This window comes from Podarcis tiliguerta (genome assembly GCF_965153285.1).
Source record: "Podarcis tiliguerta genome assembly, chromosome: 17".
NCBI classification, from domain to species: Eukaryota; Metazoa; Chordata; class Lepidosauria; order Squamata; family Lacertidae; genus Podarcis; species Podarcis tiliguerta.
In genome coordinates this window covers 14252798-14274805 of record NC_139550.1, presented here as the reverse complement: position 1 = coordinate 14274805, position 22008 = coordinate 14252798, and the positions used below count along the sequence as shown (strand labels likewise).

Here is a 22008-nt window from a genome sequence, read left to right as displayed (position 1 = left end):
TATAGCAAGAGCCTGGAAGTCAATTGCATACCAGTTGCACAGTTATAGCTGGGACTTCTGCAATAAGTGATGGGAAACATGCCCAAAAGTTTGGGCTAATCCTTGCTTTGATGCGATGTCATTTAATCCCTCCACATGCAAATCAAGGGGGAATGCTTGTGATGATCACACAGGGTCCCCGGACATTTCACCGTCTATTGATCCCTGTGCCACCACTTTAGTTCCTGCTGCCACCACCCAGGCCCTACCTGGTACAATACTGAGTCCAGTCAGGGTTAAATTGGAACATAAACTTCTGTTTATTTATTGCAGTTTAACAAGCATGTGGTTTCATAAATGGTATCAGTCAATTACAATCATGGGGTGCCTATCCAGACCTGTAACTTCCGCTACCTGCTCTCACTCACTCAGATATTTACTTGTCTTCCTAGCTCAAAACTGTTCCTGACTCAGCTTATTTCACTACACTAACTCAACCTACCCACAGACTCTATCCCAATTCACTTCCACTCCAACCAACCTCCCAACAAACTCCTCCCTTCACCCTTCCCAGAGCTGGTTTTATAGTCCCTCTGACTCCACCCCCCTGTGTTCTGATTGGGTAACCTGTTTAACTATTTCACCTCCAGCACTCTCACATGTTAACGTCACAATGCTAATTAAGTAAATCAATCTAATTTGCCTGCAAACAAAGCAGGAATACTGCTCAATGTACAGATCACCTGGAAACACTCTAAAAAGGAATAGTTGACATGCCACGACAAAAATACCATGACAGGGCAAATAAATGGAAATACACAGTTAAAGTTTATCAATTTTTATTTCATTTAATCTTTTCACTTTGACAGGAAATTGATTCACAGTTTATACATCGAAGACATTATGGATTAAAGAGTGTGTTTCATGTTCTCTCTCTCTTGGCTGTTGTTCTGTCTCAGCTGGCAATGTTATCAGGGGTGGAGAAAAAACACAAGGCCTCTTATTCAGCTCCCCAGTTGGCTATGGGAGACATCTTTAAAAAACAAAACAAAACCAGCTGTCCAAGGAGAGGATTAAAGTCAGTGAAGGATGGATCCGTAAAACCTGTCAAGTTATTTTGGAATGTGTAGATGCAGTGAAGTTATTTTAACTTTGTGCTGAAGGATTAGAAGTGTGCAGTGGGACCTTTTATTCCAATCCATTTATTTGCCGCTTCTGATGGGGATGTAATGTGAGATGTTTTCCCTTTGGATCTCCTGCCAGCTACAAAGAGGGGCAAGCTAGCTGCACCATTTTCTGAATTAGTATGTGTAACTGGCAGTGAAAAGCGACTGGGTGGCTGCTCCGCCGGTCTTCCCAGAGGTGGTGTATTGACCTCTGCAGGCTAAGCTATTTATCTGGAAATAAAAATAACAGCTGGTCAATTTTTTTTAATAAAAAAGGGGGGAGAGACAACCAAACACCATAGCTATGTACACCCACATTTTTTTCTAGAATCAATGGAGACTGAGTACTAATCCATACACAATCTAAATCTATTACTTCTTTCTTTCTTTCTTTCTTTCTTTCTTTCTTTCTTTCTTTCTTTCTTTCTCTCTCTGCTCCTGAAAAGCACTTTGTGACAAACTGGGAATCAGGGCAATCTCACACATTACGCAGCAAGAAAACCCATGTTTGGGTGTGTGCTCTAAAGACAGCAGCAACCAGTCCCAATCCTTTTGGTGATACCTATATGATTTACCTGTTTTCAGTTAACTTTTCAACTGCACCCACATGTTGGCTTTTAAGCATTCACTTAAAAACTTAACTTTTATCAAGATGCCCAAGTACCACAGGCAAGGTGTACTAGGTTCTAATCAAGTACTGGCCCAGTTCCCTCTAACGCTATTCTCCGTACTTCTCTGCACTGGTTCTTTTAATTATACTGTCCTCAAAGGTGAGGAAAAAACTACCTTATACCAAGTCGAACCATGTAATTTTATAGACCAGGAGTTGTCAACCTGGCCCCTACTGCCCACTAGTGGCCGTTTCCGGATTCTAGGTGGGCGGTAGGGGGTTGTACGGCACAAGCTGAATCCTCCTTCCATTGAGCAGTGGTGGGCAGGAAGGAAATTTTACCATCCAGAAAGATGCATTAGTGGGCGGTAGGTATAAAAAGGATGACTACCCCTGATCTAGACCAGCTGGCAGCAGATCTTCAGGATTTGAGAGAGGGGCATATTTCCCTGCCCTCCTTGGAAATGAAATCGGAGATTGGGACCTTTTCAGTGCAAAGTTGGCTGGCTGCCACTGAGCTCAGGCTCTTTCCCCTCTTACCTTTGCTCGTTTGCAGAAGGCCTCCTGGGCAGCCTTCTTGTTCTCAGGCTTCCCAGACCAGGCAGCCAGAGCCGATGCTTGCAAGGCCCGCCCGTAGGAGAAAGTCAGCTTCCAAGGTTTAGGCAGAGGGCAGAGATTGATGGCATTGAGGTTGACGGAAGCCTCCTCCTCGCTTTGGCCCCCAGAAAGGAAGCAGATGCCTGCAGTTGGAATCAGAAGGCAAGATTACCATAAAGACTGAAGACTTAATTTGCCAAGATGTTTTTGCCCAACATTAATCTAAGTGAGTTAAAAACATAACAAGAAAGAGAGAGATAAGAAAAAAGGAATAGAAAAGAACTTTCAAGAGGAAATGGAAAAGAGACAGAGATTCTTCTGATTCTTCATTTTAACAATGACATTCCTCTGACTGAACGTGACTTGTAGGATAAACAGCCTCGGTCCTGTATACCTGAAGGAGCGTCTCCACCCCCATCGTTCAGATCGGACACTGAGGTCCAGCACCAAGGGCCTTCTGGCGGTTCCCTCATTGTGAGAAGTGAGGTTATAGGGAACCAGACAGAGGGCCTTCTCGGTAGTGGCACCCGCCCTGTGGAATGCCCTCCCTTCAGATGTGAAGGAAATAAGCAGCTATCTTATCTTTAAAAGACATCTGAAGACAGCCCTGTTTAGGGAAGTTTTTAAAATTCTGAGCTGCCCAGAGTGGCTGGGGAAACTCAGCCAGATGGGCGGGGTATAAATTATTTATTATTATTATTATTATTATTATTATTATTATTATTATTATTATTTGGTGGCTTGCCTATGAGGCTGAGCTAATAAAGCCCTTTGTCAATAGACAGAACATTTGTGTTATTCAATGTCAATTGATCCGTGCCATCCTTTTAAAGCCTACGGCTTCCCCCAAAGAATCCTGGGAACAGTAGCTTACCAAAGATTCCCAGTACCCTTAACAAACTACAGTTCTTAGGCGGAAGCCATGTGCTTTAAAAGTGTTTTCAGTGTACGCCATGGATGTGACATGCTATTCTACGGAGTCTCTTCCCATGTCTGGTCGATTGGCAGCCAGCAACGTGACCAAAAGCGTTTTTGCAAATCAAATGCAATGGACACACATCCGTAAATCAGGTAAAGAGCAGATCAGGGAGGCCCAGACACACCCTTAAAGAAAACCCTGACAGATCGCAAGGGCTGAAGAATGACCTGGAACAGCCGCTGGGACGGTGCGATGGAGAGCTGTCACTGTGGCCATGGCCACCTCTTCGGGGGTGTACTTCTTGGGACAAGAATGGCCCGCAGTCACCATGTTGGGCTTCAGCAATGTTCCTTCCAGGTAGACATGGTGGTCGTTCAAGGCCTTGTACACAGCAGCCAGCACCTGGGACACGAGAAGAAGTTGGGATTAGTCCCACTTTATTCAAATGGGTGCACTCCAAAGTAAGGGTGCACAGGATTACTACCTCTAAGCAGAGTTACTCTACAGCAGGCTTCCTCAACCTCAGCCCTCCAGATGTTTTGAGACTACAATTCCCATCATCCCTAACCACTGTTCCTGCTAGCTAGGGACCATGGGAGTTGCAGGCCAAAAACATCTGGAGGGCCGAGGTTGGTGGTATCTGACACCTAGTAAACTAGCAAAGTTGTATAAAACAAACTCAAATAAATGTTGGAGGTGTAAGCGTGCAGAAGGAACAATGTTGCATATGTGGTGGGGGTGTAAGAAAATCAGAAACCTTTGGGATAGTATCTATGAAGAACTGAAAAGAAAATGTTTGGACAGAAGTTTGTTAAAAAGCCGGAAGCATTCCTTTTGGGTTTACTAACTCCAGATATCCCAAGCGATAAAAGAAGGATATTTTTATATGCCACAACAGCGGCAAGAATGCTGCAACCAGCTCCCCTCTCCCCTGGTCTCCCAGAACTAGAAGAGGTATGAAGAGGACAGAGCAAAGACAGACAAGGCAATGGAGTCTCAGATCGCTTGGGAAGGACATTAGGGAGGAGGAGCTGTGGGATGGCAGAGACCTTTGGTCCTCGCCACTGCCTCGTAGGGGCAAGATCTACTGGGATGAGTTGCTGTGCTCCCTAGGCCTGGCCTCCGGAACCGGCTGTGTTTCCTTGAAGCTTCACTAATACAGTGTGACTTCTTGCCAACCTTCTCCTGACATTATCTGTGAGGTGCAGGAACATGGTGAGCTTCTGATGCCACCCTTACCTTTTCTGTCACGTACTGGCACCGTTGGAGGTCATGGTCTCCATCAGGCAGGATCTCAGGCTCCACGATGGGCACTAGTCCATGCTGAAGATTCAAGTGAAAATGTAATGGGCATCTAGATGAACTAGGTTCTAAGTTCATATCCATAGGGAAAGGTTCCCAAAAGCTGCCACACCCTCCCACCACCAAGCTGCCAGGAAAACACTGAGTTATTGAGAGGGTATACCTGTTGACAGATACTGGCATAACGTGCCAGTGTATTAGCATTCTCCTGGATGGCAAGAGTGGAGGGGGTCGTATCTGTAATTTTCAACACAGCACGCCACTTGCCAAAGTCAGCTCCATCCTTCTTATACTGGGCACAGCGCTCAGCAAGGCCATCCAAACCTGAAGGCAAAAAAGAGAAGAAAGATGGGGCCTTTTAGAAGATTTGCGGGTGGCGCTGTGGTCAAAACCACAGAGCCTAGGACTTGCCGATCAGAAGGTCGGCATTTCGAATCCCCGCAACGGGGTGAGCTCCCGTTGCTCGGTCCCTGCTCCTGCCAACCTAGCAGTTCGAAAGCACGTCAAAGTGCAAGTAGATAAATAGGTACCGCTCCGGTGGGAAGGTAAACGGCATTTCTGTGCGCTGCTCTGGTTCACCAGAAGTGGCTTAGTCATGCTGGCCACATGACCCGGAAGCTGTATGCCGGCTCCCTCGGCCAATAAAGCGAGATGAGTGCCACAACCCCAGAGTCGGTCACGACTGGACCTAATGGTCAGGGGTCCCTTTACCCTTTACTTTATCCAAAGGGTAGAAGGCTGCATTTTAAGTAGCGTGCATTTTAATCAGAATTTTAACTTCTCATAATTTTCCCCCTGATGTTATGGTTTTATCATTTTGCAAGCCGCTTTGAAGGAGTTTCATTTTTACACAATCAAGCAGTGTCTACATTTTATGAAATATTATGATTATTATTTATACCCCACCCATCTAGCTGGGTTTCCCTAGCCACTCTGGGCAGCTCCCAACAGAATATTAAACAGAATAAAACATGAAACATTAAAAACTTCCCTAAACAGGACTGCCTTCAGATGTCTTCTAAAAGCCAGATAGTTATTTATTTCCTTGACATCTGAAGAGAGGGCATTTCACACGACTGGCACCACTACCAAGAAGGCCCTCTGCCTGGTTCCCTGTAACCTCACTTCCTGCAGGTAGGGAACCGCCAGAAGGCCTTTAGAGTTGGACCTCAGTGTCCGGGCTGAACGATGGGGATGGAGACGCTCCTTCAGGTATCCTGGGCCGACAGATGTGGTATCAACAGAATTTTTAACAAATTCTGTTTGGAACTGACGCGCTCTCTCATATTTCAAGGTTCAGAGGAAATAAATATCTCACCTTGAATGGTGGTTTCTCCATTCGTTCCTGCCAATGGAGCTGTGCCTTTGTCCAGCTGTGGAAGTTTAACACAAGCATTAGCAAAACGTTCCCAGATTGACTGTACAGGGTCATTGCATCTAAGCTGTAGATTGGTTGATACATGCAATGCACTGGTATGTGCTTGATCAATGTCAGGTACGGGAAACCTGTGAGGCTCCAGATGTTGCTAAACTGCCACTACCACCATCGCTGGCCATTAGCCATGCTTGCCTGGGCAGGTGGAAGGTGTAGCTCAGGCATAGGCAAATTCGGCCCTCCATCTGTTTTGGGGACTACAACTCCCATCATACGTAGCTAAAAGGACCAGTGGTCAGGGATGATGGGAGTTGTAGTCCCAAAAACATAGGGAGGGCCAAGTTTGCCTATGCCTGGTGTAGGTCAACAACGCCAGCAGGGACAAAGGTTCCCCACACCTGATTTATATGATCTATATCAGGCTTCCTCAACCTCGGCCCCCCAGATGTTTTGAGACTACAATTCCCATCATCCCTGACCACTGGTCCTGCTAGCTACGGATCATGGGAGTTGTAGGCCAAAAACATCTGGAGGGCTGAGGTTGAAGAAGCCTGACCTACATCACTGCATAACCTATGTTCTTCTGTCTAAATCGCACCAACAAATGACTATGAAGGTGTTAGCACCAAATACTCCTATATGTCACACTATCCCTGCTTTCATAGCCAGTGTGGCGTAATGGTTAAGAGTGTTGGACTAGGACCTGGGAGAGCTGGGTTCGAATCTCTGCTCAGCAATGAAGCTCACTGGCTAACCTTGGTTCCATCACCATCTCTTAGCCTAAACTACCTCAGAGGGTTGTTGTGAGGAGCCACAGATCCTTGGAAGTTAAAGGGGGTATATGAATGTAAATAATAATAATAATTTTTTTAAAAAAATAATAATAGAGCTACCACAGGCCCTTGCTATAAAAACAGTAAGTCGCTTTTTACACCAAAGTGTAATGATAAAAAAAGAAAAAAGCCTTAAAGACTAATAACAGCAGTAAAACAAGACCTAAATTGTGCATACACACACACACACACACACACACATCCTAAATTGGCATTGCTCAGTTGGTAGATAGAAAAAAAAAAGATACCTATCTCAGTTGGTAGTGCATGAGACTCTTCATCTCAGGCTCATGGATTTGGGCGAAAGATTCCTGCATTGCGGAGGGTTGGACTAGATGACCGTTGGGGTCCCTTTTAACTGACATCTCTGTGACATCCTACCTATCCCACTTAAAAGAATGAGCACAACAAAGAGGCCACAGGCACAACTTGTTACCTTCCCAATTCAGTGCTGGGTGAATAGAAAGGTTTTGCCTGGTGCAAAGCAACAGATCAGGATGACTCCAGGCATGCTTTCCTGGGGAGAGCATTCTACAAGTGGCAGAGCCAACACCGAAAAGGCCCGTTCTCATGTCGCCACTCGCTGAACCCAGAGAGGACACATGGAGACAGTTCTCCGATGACGGGACACAGTTTGGTTCATGTGGGGAAAGGCGGCCCTCGAGGTGCAGAGACAGGAGAAATGGGAGGTGAAGAAGAAGAAGAAGAAGAGTTTGGATTTGATATCCCGCTTTATCACTACCCAAAGGAGTCTCAAAGAGGCTAACATTCTCCTTTTCCTTCCTCCCCTACAACAAATACTCTGTGAGGTGAGTGAGGCTGAGAGACTTCAGAGAAGTGTGGCTAGCCCAAGGTCACCCAGCAGCTGCATGTGGAGGAGCGGGGAATCAAACCCGGTTCACCAGATTACAAGACTGCCACTCTTAACCACTACACTACACTGGCTCTCCAGTGTGAAGACACCTCTTGGCCTTCATACAGTTAACTGTGGACAAGATATTCACCTTGATTCCAACCACGATGCCCTTGTCCTTGATGACATTTGGGAAGAGCTTGCCAGCGTTGTCCTTCTGATAGAGGGTCTCGTGGAAAAAAATGACACCCCCTATCTGCTGATTGATGGAGGCGTCGGAAGAGAAGAGGATGTCTCGGAAGGCCCGACGGTTCTCTTCGGTGTTCTCCACTTTGATGCGCTGCAGCCGGTTACCCATAGTACCTGTGGAAAGCCACCAAATAGCAAAGCAGGGTGGATAAAAATCAATTATTTCAAAAAATTAAAATTAAAAAAAATCAGATTTTTTTTAATTTAAATCGGATTTTCTGATTTAAATCGGATTTTTAAAATTTAAATCAGATTTTTAAAAATAAAATGCTTTTGGAGGAAAAAGCTTTCTCAAGATAGTTTTCTATTTAAGTTCCATTATAGTCCAAAGGCTATTCTTCAGGAAATAAGGATTTGTTTTAAGTTTTTCATGTGTGCTAAAACTCGGTCTAAGTTTTAAAAAAAACCAAACACCTTTAACCAAATCAGTTAACATACATGGATACATATGCTATAATGTTATTGCTCTAGTTAAATAAATTGTTCATATGTTATTAAGGAAATGATCATTTTTCTCCTTCCAACGAAGTACAGCAAAAAAGTTGTCTAAATATAAAAAGTTAACTTATTAAACCTCACAATAATTTCATAATTATCTGTGTATGTGTTTCTAATAGTATAACCAAATCTGTAATTTTTTATATAACTGTAAAACTACTCTGAAAATTTATTATTCCAAAAACGAAACCTTCTCCTGGTTGTAAATTTTAAGATTATACCAGCAAGAATGAGTCTGCAAATAAGAAAGAAAGAAAGAAAGAAAGAAAGAAAAAGAAAGAAAGAAGGAAAGAAAGAAAGTCTTACTGACTAGTGATTTAAAAACTCACCAACAGATTCATCTGCGGCCAGGATTCCTTTGCCTGTGGCCACAATCCTCTGAGCTGTGTCTGAAAGGGCTTTCTTCTGTTCCGGAGATAGGGCTGGAAACTGATGGGTCATGATGGCTGAAAACAAACCATAATCCCAGGTTAGAAAACGGTCCAAGCCAATGTTTTTAACCATTTGATGTTTTGTTTTGCATTCTGGATGCCACACAAGATAGGACCAGATGATGCTATGTTTTAAACAATAAGAGGGCATTTTACCGGTATATCAAAAGGTGGAACTGATGTCCAGGGGGAATTTCTGAAAGGTGGCGCTTTCGCATTTTTTGTATAAAAGAGCTCAACAATTTTGGGGTCTTCCTAAAAAGAACTCGTCAATTTTTGGGTGTCCTGGCTTTTACTTTTTGAAATATGGCAGCCCAAACATATAGCCAGTATATATATATACACACACACACACACACACACACACATATATATATTCTTTTTTCCACATAGAAAGTTACATTTGTTACACAGCAGTTATATTCCAATTCAAGAAAAGACAATTGCGCAACAAATATAATTACATTTTAAGGTTCTGTCTTATCTGATTCCATCCTCTCTAACATATAGCTAGTTTAATAAAACAAAGCAAAGCAAAATACAAGTTGTTGTTTTTTGTTTTTAAGTCCACCTAGCCAAAATGTAAAATGCTGCTTCTGTTGAAGTCCGTTTTAGGTTGTGCTGGGATCCAGATAGTGCATTTTTTCCCCACCAACAACTATTACTACCATTTTGCATCTTTTTTCTGGTGCTACCTTCCTCCTCCTCCTCTTCTTCTTCAGCCAAAACCAGCCTCCAAGGATGTCAGTTTCATCAGAGCAAGGGTGGGGAGTCTGTGGCCTTCCAGATGCTGCCATCTTCCAGCTCCCATCGGTCCCAACTAGCATGAATTACCGTATTTTTCGCCCTATAGGACGCACTTTTTCCCCTCCAAAAATGAAGGGGAAATGTGTGTGCGTCCTATGGTGCGAATGCAGGCTCCCTCAGCCAATAAAGAACTCCCCCCGGCGCGCAAGGCTTGCGGGCGGCAGCTGCCGCCCGGCGCATGGGGCGCCCTGCAGCAGAGCGCCCTGGCGCCAGGCAGACCTCGGCCAGCCCCACAAGGTCGGGGGACAGCGGGGAGGCGCAGCGCCCCCATCCCACTGTTCCCCGACCTGGTTTTGGGGGGGAAATAAAGGGAAAAAATTTTTTCCTTTATTTCCCCCCCAAAAAAGTAGCTGCGTCCTATGGGACGGAGCGTCCTATGGGACGAAAAATACGGTAGATTTGCTCATCCCTAGCTACAGGAGAAAAGGGACGGTGGTGGTGCTGTGGGTTAAACCACAGAGCCTAGGGCTTGCCGATCACAAGGTCAGTGGTTCAAATCCCCGTGACGGGGTGAGCTCCGGTTGCTTGGTCCCTGCTCCTGCCAACCTAGCAGTTCGAAAGCACAAAGTGCAAGTAGATAAATAGGTACCACTCCGGCGGGAAGGTAAACGGCATTTCCGTGCACTGCTCTGGTTCGCCAGAAGCGGCTTAGTCATGCTGGCCACATGACCCGGAAGCTGTATGCCGGCTCCCTCAGCCAATAAAGCGAGATGAGCGCCGCAACCCCCGAGTCATCCGCAACTGGACCTAACGGTCAGGGGTCCCTTTACCTTTAGCTACAGGAGACATGTAGTTTTGTGCTCAAGGAGGCCACAGGTTGAGCAGAACACCAAGCTGTGCACCTTTAACTGCAGTCTCAGCAAACTTATCTGCGTAGATTAGAATGTTTGTTTCTAGGTAACTATTTGATCTTCCACGCAGCAAAGGCTTTGCCCTAATGCTAACAAGCCCCTTTCTTTCGCCTGGCCTGTTTTGCTACTGTTTGCTAATGTACAGCTTTTCACTCTTTCCTGGGTATTATTCATGTGGACCTGAAAGGTTTTCAGGTTTATAGGAAGAGGAGGAATATCTGGGTTTCACGTGGATATGTTAGGCCTAACTGGAATGCAAGATGCTTTGAGTCTAAACTGCTATCTTGTGGACAACACCTGAAACTGCAGAAAGGGGTTTGCAAGTCAAGGTAGAGTTGCATCATTTAGCCGCTGCAACACACAGGGGCACAGCAATCCCTAAAACCTTGCCTTGCGAGGGTGGCAAGCTGATGCCGGGAGGCACCGCATCCAGCCTCCGCCTCTTCCCTGGTGCCCTCCAGAACTTGGTGCCCTGGCGCCCTGCGCCACTAACCTCTATGGGTAAGATGCCCCTGGATACCTTCGGGAGTAAACCCTACAAAAATCCAGAGTGGAGTCCCTAAGACAGTAGGATAGTCCATGCTTTTATTCTGGGGTGATGCAGGGGTACGCATACCCCTAAACATTTTGTGAATCTAAGTTTTGCCTCATTGAGGGGCAGTATTTCAATATGAGTAGGAAAATGAGAGTACATTTTTTAAAGAAAAAAAAAGCACTGAGGATAGTGCATTGTGTTGGGATACTGCCAGGGAGACAAAGTCCATCATGACTCCACGTCGTCTCCGGACGTCCATTGATCTCCCGTAGACACGCAGTATCAGCAATTAGCGACACGAGCTCCAGAAATAGCTTGCCACATTCCAGAGCCATGCACGCTCTATCAGCAGATAATGCACACAGCGAAAGATGCACTTAGGAGAGCATTATTTACAAGTTTATTTCTGCGTTGATCAGAACAAAGAAAAACATGACTGCCTGCTTCAGAGTTCCAGCAGAGAGAGAAACGAAAACAAAGACACAACAGAAACATCCTGTGAAACAGGAAATGCGCAGGCTGTGACACAAATATCCTGCTCCCTTTTAAGGTGGAACGGAAATATCCTAACACATTGTACCCCTCCGTCCAGCAACTCCTGCAGTCAAGCTGGTGTCAGATATATTGCTCTGCTTTCCTTTGGACCCCGTCAGTGAGTCCAAGAAGGGGTCTTGTCATCTGGGCAGCCCAGGACCTCCATACACACTGCCTGGGCTTGCATCACAGGGAGCTCAGTTCCTTGCCAGTAACACCTAAGACGGTGGTGGTGAACCTATGGCACGCTGTCACCCCAGCAGGACTGTAGCTTCCAAGTAGTTTGAGAACTAAGCTCTTTGAAAATGGAGGTACCACTCTATTCCCCCCCTAATTTGAACTGCATTTCTTTTCCCCAATTTGAACTGCATTTATTTATCTCCCCCTGCCCCCCCACCAGTGGTGATTTTCTTGAGTCAAAATGAGTGTACCCCTAAACATTTTTAAAGAAAAAAACCCACTGAGTTATACCATAAAATTATATATCAATGGAAAGATAATTTAATGAAGAATGTAACACAATAACTTTTATGAAGGATTATTTATTACAGCAGCAGTCATAAAGAAGAAACGTGAAACACACAGGGAAAAAATGAGATATACAGGTTAAATTGCCGTGTTGGCACTTTGCGATAAATCAGTGGGTTTTGGGTTGCAGTTTGGGCTCTTAGTCTCTAAAAGGTTCACTATCACTGACCTAAGACCTGCTACTCTTCACAGTTCCTTTGGGCTTTCAAGGTAATTAATCTTTAGAGTCATGAGGACTTGGATTCCCCCCCCCCCCCCCAAATGAAGATGGAGACCCAGTTGAGAATAAGCAAGAATCACGGTGCTCCCCCCCCCCCCCCCGGAGACAGCCCATCTAACAAAGCGAGTCACCCTGGTTATTTCTAAGATTGTCATTCACAACACAACAGGTTTTTGCTTCAGTTGTTCATTTCCCAAATGGCTTTTTTTCCTCCATTAGGGGTCAGGTCTCATATATAACTGCTGATGATTATGTCTGCTTTAAAATCAATAATGTTTCCCCAAACACAAAAAGTTCAGTACTAGAAAAGGCAGCGTCGTTTCACGGGACGTCCCGAATTTAGAGACGTCAGAGGCATTTTAAGCAAACAAGGCTGTTTGCCTCATTCAAGTCCCTGGCAAAGGTACAACAGGACATTGACATGAATTGTCAATAGTGCTGGAATTTGGCCATTCCCCAGGCCCCTGCTGAGGGAAGCAGAAAAAAAACACAGTAGATCAAAATATCTACTAATATCAGCACAAAGGTTGCCTTCTGTTAATGTTGCAACTGACCGGGGACCAAAGTACAGGAGTTTGAGGGAATAAGAAAGGGGAGATTTCAAAATTCTTGGCACATCCTCATTTTTCAGGTCACCTTAAAAGGAGGTGGTGTTGCGGCAGTTTGCGTGGACATACAGTTCTGCAATCTCTCCCTGGATTTTCTAACCCAAACCCTTGCACATAACTGCTAAAACTGCCATCTTTCCCTTAAAAAACAACAACCGGCAAACCACCTTAAGATTTCGGCTACATGCACAGCACACACACTTAAAAAGTCCTAAGAACTGTAGTTTGCTAAAGGTGCTGGAAATTGTAGTTCTGTGAGAGTGCAAACTACAGTTCTTAAGATTTTTGCAGGGGGCTGGGGGGGGATTCCTGGCTAAGTCACACAACTTGACCTCCAAATTTGGGAGTCTGAGAGGATCAAGCGCAGTATCTGACCTTGCTTAATTTCTGGACATCCCTCATAATTAGGGATTCCTTAAATGTGGGTTTTGTTTAAGGGTGCAATCACAGCATACATTCAAAGCACAAATAGCTGACCTATGGACATCTTTTTAAGCCTCACATGCTTATTCTGTATCAGCAGAAGAAAGAGTTTTCCTATTGAGCTGTGGACTTTCCTTCCTTGGAGGTTTTTAAGCAGAGGTTGGATGGCCATCAGTCATGGATGCTTTAGCTGAGATTCCTGCAGGGGGTTGGACTAAATGACCCTCAGGGTCCCTTCCAACTCTACAATTCTGTGATCCCATATTCTAGGTGACCCAGATGGTGTCCCATCTTTAAGACCCCCTTCATCCCTCCAGTGTAAATTTGTTCTGGATAAACCCTGTAGCAAGAGGTAGAATTGTATGACCTTTGCTACTGTATTTACTTTTCTTAAAGGCTTACATTACTTGCTGCCACTCCCACAGCTAGAACGATGCACGTGATTGAGTTATATGGTGGAAATATGAAGGCAAAAACGAAGAATGATCTCACGCATAACGCTGAGCTTTCAAAGCTAGTTTGTTGACATTTAAAGGCATTATTTGGGTATAAAAGGATGATCATGGGCAGAACGGCTGCATCCTTTCCCGATATTTCTGGAGCGAATGCAGCCATGTGATTCACTGCTCAATTGTGCTGCCTGATCCCATGTGCCACACATTCTGAAGCTGACCCTGGGATTGTTTCTGGTCTAATTTTTGAGGTGCAATGGATATTCAAATGGTGGCCTTTGCACCACAGCTGGAAAACTGAAAGCTCCTTCCTAGCAGTCTCCACCATGGCATAATTAAAGGTAAAGGTACCCCTGCCCGTACGGGCCAGTCTTGACAGACTCTAGGGTTGTGTGCCCATCTCACTCAAGAGGCCGGGGGCCAGCGCTGTCCGGAGACACTTCCGGGTCACGTGGCCAGCGTGACAAGCTGCATCTGGCGAGCCAGAGCCGCACACGGAACGCCGTTTACCTTCCCGCTAGTAAGCGGTCCCTATTTATCTACTTGCACTTAGACGTGTTTTCGAACTGCTAGGTTGGCAGGCGCTAGGACCGAACAACGGGAACGCACCCCGCTGCGGGGTTTCGAACCGCCGACCATGCGATCAGCAAGTCCTAGGTGCTGAGGTTTTACCCACAGCGCCACCCGCGTCCCTATGGCATAATTGCTGCATTTTAAAAGAACTGCTGCTGTAGTATGCACAAATTGTGTTACCTGGAACCCCACCTCTGCAGCTTGAAGTGGTGCAGTCCAGGGAATGCTTACCACTTTTTTTTTGCCAAATCCTTTTTTGCCTCTCCCCCCCCCCCTCTCTCTCTCTCACACACACACACTTTCACTTCCTTTACTGCTCCTGTGTCCTTTGTGAATACATTCACAGATCTTGGGAAATGTGTATAAATTCAAACTCCAGGGGCATCCTTCATACCCTCCAACATTTCCCTGATGAAAATAGGGATGTATATTATAATAAAATAATAATAATAATAATAATAATAATAATAATAATATTTATGTCCCTGACTCAGTTGTCCCAGCCACTCTGGACAGCTTCCAACATATACAAAAACATAATAAAACATTTGAAAACTTCCCTATACAGAGCTGCCTTCAGACGTATAGTTACTTATCTCCTTGGCTCGGGGGTCACATGACTGCATACACTCCAACATTTCTCCAATGTAAACATGGATATCTTAAGGCAAAGCAGGACATTCTGGGATCGAATCAGAAAGTGGGATGGCTTCAGTAAATCTGGGACTGTCCCTGGAAAACAGGGACACTTGGGAGGGTCTGCATCCTTTCAGTTTTCACTGGGGGAGGGGTGTGAGGGGAAGATTTTTGCAAACAATAAAATAAATCCCACACCGCTGTTCTTTTGAAGCTTTTCTTGCAGAGGTGTTTTTTTTCTTTTGCTGTATTGCATAACTCTAGTGTACGTCAAGCAAGTTATCAACACCGTTTCAAAAAGCACCTTTGCCATGCTTAGCTAGTGGGCAGGCAGGCAATGGGGAATCTGAAGTTGTTGTACTCCAGGCCCCATCAGCCCCAGCCAGCATGGCCAATCCTCAAGGATGATGGGAGTTGTAGTCTAGCAGTATTGGGTGGTCACAGATTCCCCCATCTTAGTGCGCACCCTGGAAATTATATCTTTCAGCTTCTGCCTTCTGGAAGAAGGTACAGTGTTATAAAGACTAGGACTAGCCATCTGAGATACAGTTTCTATCCAAAGGTGATTTTGGTTTTAAATGCAGTGTAAAGTAGTCCCTATGGGAGTATATTGTATTTAATACAGAGTTTTTAGGGGGCTAACCAGGCTGGGATAGCTGGCTTGTTGGTTTTGAATGTCTGACGTAAATTTTTTCAATTTCGTTGTTCTGTATGGGACAATGACAGTGAAGATTATCATATCGTATCTACATTTGACTTGGCTGTGGTAAGGTCTTCTGCATGGATGGAGAGTCGTCAACAATTATGAAGGGGAGTCTGGGCAGCACCTTTGGTTTCTGCAACAATCCTGGAGTGAATTTGGGTGACAACACGCCTCCTTTTTGCGGGACATGAAGATACTTACGAAAGCAGAAGGTTCCAGGCACTGAGTGTGGATCAAAGCAGAAAGGAAAGGTGGGTGTGTTTGGGACTTAGCAGCAATCCCAGTTGCCTAAGGCAGCAACGCATGTTGTTTGAAACTGATGAAATGAGCTTGCAAGCATTTGGTTCTTGCTGGGAGGGCCCCAGATTGTAAAAGAAGCTTTCTACAGTCACTGATCAAGATAACAAGCTGGAAATGTTGAAATTTGCACAAAGGGGGGTTGAAAGCGAGGAAGGTACTGCCAGAGCCCAGTCCCACCTCCTTGACATCCTTTAAGCTGTGAAACCTCTATTTTTGTGCAAAATTTGTGCCTTGGGGAAGAAGGGTCCCTATGAATGGTAGAGATACCCTCGGCAGACGTCTTACATGTGGACAGACCACTTTGCTCATATGAAGCATGACCCGAACTCTAGTCAGGAGAAATTCACCCCCAGTTATTATAACAGTTCCTCCTAATACCATGTCACTCATTCTGTACTGCACACAATTGTTGCCTATGGTAGAAAGCCCTTGCATGGAATGATTATTACTATTGTCATTTTAAAAGTCAATATCAAGGCTGCACGAAACCTTCTGAAAGAAATATTCACTGGTTAAAAAGCAACAGCTGGACAACTTGCAACAAAAGCGACACACTTTCTTTGTGTTGCTTCTAGCAACAAAATGCAGTCTTTGCTCAAGGGTTTTCTGTGATAAGGTAGAGAGAGGAAACATAAGCATACAATTATCCAGTAATAAAACCCACGCTTTTCTCATGCACACACACACACACACACCACTCTCTACCTCGCTCTTCCATAAACTTTTCAGAACATGTATAAGATTCCTTCGCACGCACCGTTTGGATGGTTGTCTCTGCCTCTGCCAGAAATTCCTGTTGGTGAGGTGGCTGCAGCCAAACAGGTCGAACTCTGCAACTCTGCAACAATTTATACCTTCCTATGTCAGTTACTAGTTAACTTTTCTCCTAGTTTATTTTTCCTCCCCCTTCTCTTCCTCTTCTTCAAGCTGGTTGGAGAGGTGCAAATGCTCAGCAGCTCTGATTGGCTACTGAACAGTGACAGAGCTCAGCCAATAAAATGTACCCCCCCCCCTTTCATGTGCAAACAGAGCCTTCCTACCTATAGGATGTAACATACAGGCATTAGCAGGCAGGAGATAGCTGAGTTTTCGCAAGGAGGCTGACAGCACTATCATAACTAAAAAGCCAAGCCCCCTGAATTCAAGCATGCATATTCCTAACTGCAGCCTTTTAAAATTCTGCTCCTAGGTACATGTTTGTATACAGGTCATTTCAAAAGGCTCTTCCATTCATGCATTAGCATGAAACTTCTCTGTAGAAGGTTGCGTAGGGTTGCTATTTTGACAAGCCTTGGTGGGATTTTTTTCCTCTCTGGACAGATGGCCAGAATGAAAAGAGGCAAAGGAATGATGCATTTCCAGTGAAGCTGTTTTTAATTTTTGCAACAAACCCAGGTAATGTCATAGGCCACATGCACACTATAGATTTAAAGCCCCGTGATACCAATTTAAAGAGTCATAAAGGTAAAGGGACCCCTGACCATTAGGTCCAGTTGTGGACGACTCTGGGGTTGTGGCGCTCATCTCGCTTTATTGGCCAAGGGAGCTGGTGTACAGCTTCCGGGTCATGTGGCCAGCATGATGAAGTCGCTTCTGGTGAACCAGAGCAGCGCACGGAAATGTCGTTTACCTTCCCACCAGAGTGGTACCTATTTATCTACTTGCACTTTGACATGCTTTCGAACTGCTAGGTTGGCAGGAGCAGGGACCAAGCAACGGGGGCTCACCCCGTCGCGGGGATTTGAACCGCCGACCTTCTGATCGGCAAGTCCTAGGCTCTGTGGTTTAACCCACAGCACCACCCACATCCCATTTAAAGAGTCATGGCTTCCCCTAAAGAATTCTGGGAGCTGTGGCTTTTAAACGTGCTGAGAATTGCTAGGAGACCCCTGTTCCTCACACAGAACTACAACTACCTGAATGGTTTTACAGTCAATTCCTTTTCCCAGAGAACATTGTTTTAAACTTCCAAAGAGAAGTTTTGCTTAAACAACAACAGTAATTTATTTATACCTCGCCCATCTGGCTGAGTTTCCGCAGCCACTCAGGGCAGCTCCCAACAGATTAAAAACAGAATAAAACAATAAAACATCAAACTTTAAAAACTTCCCTAAACAGGGATGCCTGTTGGTTTCCTTGTTTATTTCCTTGACATCTGATGGGAGGGCATTCCACGGGGCATACTGATGAACACCCAGCCCAAACCCCCTGATGATCTCTCCCAGCGGCTTCATATAGATGTTAAAAAGCATGGGGGAGAGGACGGAACCCTGAGGCATCCCACAAGTGAGAGCCCAGGGGTCTGAACACTCATCCCCCAACACCACTTTCTGGACACGACCCAGGAGGAAGGAGCGGAACCACTGTATAACAGTGCCCCCAGCTCCCAGCCCCTCTAGCCGGTCTTTGCCTAAGCAGAGAGGAATTTAGGGTTGTTGTTGTTGTTTTGTAACAGTGTAGGACTGTATAGTGAAGGGCAAGCAAGAAGTCAAATCAAATAAATAACAACAACAACACTATTGTGACTTGTGATGTGTAAAATTGCACAATTAATTGGCACTTCCCAGTGCATGCTCATTTAGTGAAATACATAAACATTTTGGGGAAATGCAATTCACTCACAACAGGTGGAGAAAATATGTTTGGATCTATCACAAGAGTTTTGTTAAAACAGTGTAGCTATTGCATAAGGGCTTTTATTTTCTGCAAGGCTTCTCTGTGCTACAAGCAGCTCCCATTGATTATTTGCAATTCACTGGACAGCCAGGAGCCCTGGAGATTGTTTAGCCAGCCTGTTCTCAAACACAGCCTAAGTGCTCAGTGGCCTTGAACATTAGACCCCATTTCCATCGAGAGATGCAATGTTTGCTAGAACACTGATGGTTCTCTCCCCATGCTAAGTGAAGAGGCAGAACTTTCAGCTGTCATGTGAACTGCTGGCTTCAAGTGACATGAAAGAAACAGCAATGTTTATTCATTCCTGTCTACAAAGACTTTTATTTATTAGATTTATATCCAAATCTTCCTCCAAGAAGAGCCCAGCGCAGCAAACACAGAAAAGATAAAACTACCAAAGCATCTAAAAACATGGCGGGACGGGGACGCAATTTAAATCATGTGTTTCATCTTCTACATGAAATTAGCAGGCTGTGAACATGCTTAACTGTGGCTGATTGTGCCTTATATCCTTTCATATGCAATTAAACCAGCAAGTTATTGGAGAGATGTGGGTGTGTCTGTTCCATCTCAGGTGTAAACAGCCACTTCACAATCAAAATGATACTTTCATCTTTAAAGACGCTTCTGTGTATTCAAGTCCAAGAAGACATGTTGCATGGTCACTGCAATTCTCTGGGGGTGCAGGAAACCTGCAGAATATGGCACTGGGTGTGGAATTTCAGGGAGGGATTATTACAGTGGAACCTTGGTTCTCAAACGGCTTATTTGACGAACAATTCACTCCTGAACTCCAAAAACCCGGAAGTGTTACAGCTTTTGAACATTTTTCGGAAGCCGAACATCTGATGCAGCTGACAACTATTGTTTCCGGGGCAAAAACTAATCCATTCAAAAGTATGTATTCTGACAAGGATTACAAACTCAAATTGAGATTACAAACTCAAACAGAGATGACAAACTCAAACTCATAAGGATATGTATAACACAATAATTCGTTACAGAATTAGAGATAAGAGTTTATGAATAGAGGTAAGTTCATGTTAGTCCATAGTCAGATTTGACGTGATGATCTTAGTTTCAATCATTCAGCAGAAGTCAGAAGTCAATTATGGATCAGAAGCCAGGACAGCACCCTGTTTTGATGTATTCACCTTCATCAGCTAAGTGTGGGTAGATCAACGTGTATCTTGAGTTTGTAATCCTTGTCAGAATACATACTTTTGAATGGATTAGTTTTTGTTACAATTGACTATTGATTTGCGAGTAGGGACCACTCCCACTATTGAAACTTATCTTGGCCAGAGTTCTTGGTGTGCTTTTTTCTTAATAACAAGAACTCCAACTTATTTAACATTGTTTCCGGGACACCTGCGCCAATCAGAAGCTGCACCTTGGTTTTCGATTGTTTCAGGAGTCAAACGGAATTCCAGAACGGATTAAGTTCGAGAACCAAGGTTCCACTGTATTTAAAAACAGCCCACCTTCTTGTCCTTGTGGCAATTTAGATACACATGCAACTTAATAGATGGCAAAATTCCTGATGGCTAGGGTTTCGACTTCAGTGTCCTGCATAACAGTATCCTTTTTTCTACGTCTAGCACAACCAGAATAAATTATGCAAAATGGTAAAGTTTGCATAGATCTAAATTTTCTTAATTATGCGGCTGAGTTCACTTTTTCTCAGTGATGAATCTGGCACCTAAAGTTTAAATGCTTTCCTACAAAGCATACACGGTTCTGCCTATTTGGTGAGTATTGGTTTAAACCATGAGTCACCAACACATGTTTCTTGGCACTCTCAAACACTCCCATGTTGGCGTGCAATGCCTCTGCCTAAGAATTTTGACTTTCTTCATCATGCTTCTCCTTTGAAGAGCCACCACACCCCAGCAGGAAAGACAAGCCACAGAGGGAGGTATGAATAACTGGAGGAAAAGAACAACAGGACTACTAACTTGGCTTCCTGGAGTGAGCGCTTATGAAGACTTTAATTGTCACCCTAAGGGAGAGCAGCATGCCAGGACAAATTAATCCCACCCGTTAACATCTAAATGCACAGCCAGGACTGAAAATCATCAAATTCAGGAGGGGTGGGAAAGTGTGATGGCATAGAACAAGACAATTCCAAAAAGCACAGTGACAAATTGCCCCAACATTCTTCTTCCCTGCCCACCTGACTGGGTTGCTCCAGCCATTCTGGGTGGCTTCCAACATATATAAAACATTAAACATAAAAAAACTCCCCACTACAGAGCTGCCTTCAGATGTCTTCTAAAGGTAGCATAGCTACTTATCTCCTTGGCTCAGGGGTTGTATAACTCCATACCCTCCAACATTTCTCCAGTGAAAATTGGGACATTCTAAGGAAAAGCGGAACATTCTGAGATCAAATCAAAAACTGAGATGGCTTCTGTAAGTCCAAGACTGTCCCTGGAAAATAGGGACACTTGGAGACTCTGGTATATGGGAAATTCATAATTAGAGAATCACCAATGAGCAGGTTTACTTGCTTGTCACCTCACAAGGCAAGCTAGCTCTCCTCAGAATGAAATGTTTTCCAGTTTGTTCTTTGATATCACATAGGACTTTGTAGTGAGCTGTTGGCCCACCTAGCTCAGCTCTGTCTAAAAGTGACTGGCAAGGAGGCCAGGATTTCAGACAGGAAAAATTCCCAGCCCTACCTGAACCTGGGAAATACTACATATGAAGCAGATACTCTTGCCACCAAGCTAAAACCCCTTCTTCTTGTCTGCTCTCTCCTAGTCCAGTCAACATGCAGACAAAATCTCAGCTATGCCAGAGAAGGCTCCCAGCTCCCAGAGCAGCAGTCTGTGATTCACAGACTACCTTAATGGCTATTTGTGAGGTGGAGAAATAATATTGTACATGCCTGTCTGTGCACGTGAAAGCAGAGTGTCAGCGGAGCATAGAAAGTGTGCACCTGGCCTGCTCAGTGTTAAAGTACTACTCTGATCTAGTTTACTATTAATATGAAGCTTTTCCCATTCCCTCATAATGTGGCTCTCACCTTGCTGTGCCCTCTTGTCCCTTGCAAATCTGTTTCAAAGTCCATTAGCCTCTGCTGCTATTAATTAATAATCACAATTGCTCTTCATTAATGTGGCCTTTCTCATGCCAAACCTCTACTCCATCTAAGACCTTTGAGAGCAGCCGATTAAAAGTACATATCTGAAAATGGCAGACCTTAGCAATTGGCTAGATGCAAGTTCCGATTCATCTCAGGTGGATGCTGCTGCAGGCAAATTCTTCTCTCTGTGCAGCTCATGAGCTGTGCTTTGCAAAATTTGCAACCAACTCTGCAATTAATAGTTAAAGGATTCCCAGCT

General features: G+C 44.5%; 1 protein-coding gene across 1 annotated transcript; it reads right to left on the bottom strand.

Moving 5' to 3' along the window:
- Window positions 1–801: 801 nt before the first annotated feature.
- ALDOB (aldolase, fructose-bisphosphate B) lies at window positions 802–16897 on the bottom strand. The gene is made up of 9 exons (XM_083420472.1): window positions 16740–16897; window positions 8711–8827; window positions 7786–7997; window positions 5892–5946; window positions 4737–4897; window positions 4511–4594; window positions 3499–3673; window positions 2296–2495; window positions 802–1376 (listed from the first exon to the last, which is right to left on the bottom strand). Exons 2-9 carry the CDS (start codon window positions 8820–8822, stop codon window positions 1281–1283), a joined length of 1095 nt encoding a protein of 364 aa, XP_083276598.1. The 5' UTR covers window positions 8823–8827; window positions 16740–16897; the 3' UTR covers window positions 802–1280.
- Window positions 16898–22008: the final 5111 nt, after the last annotated feature.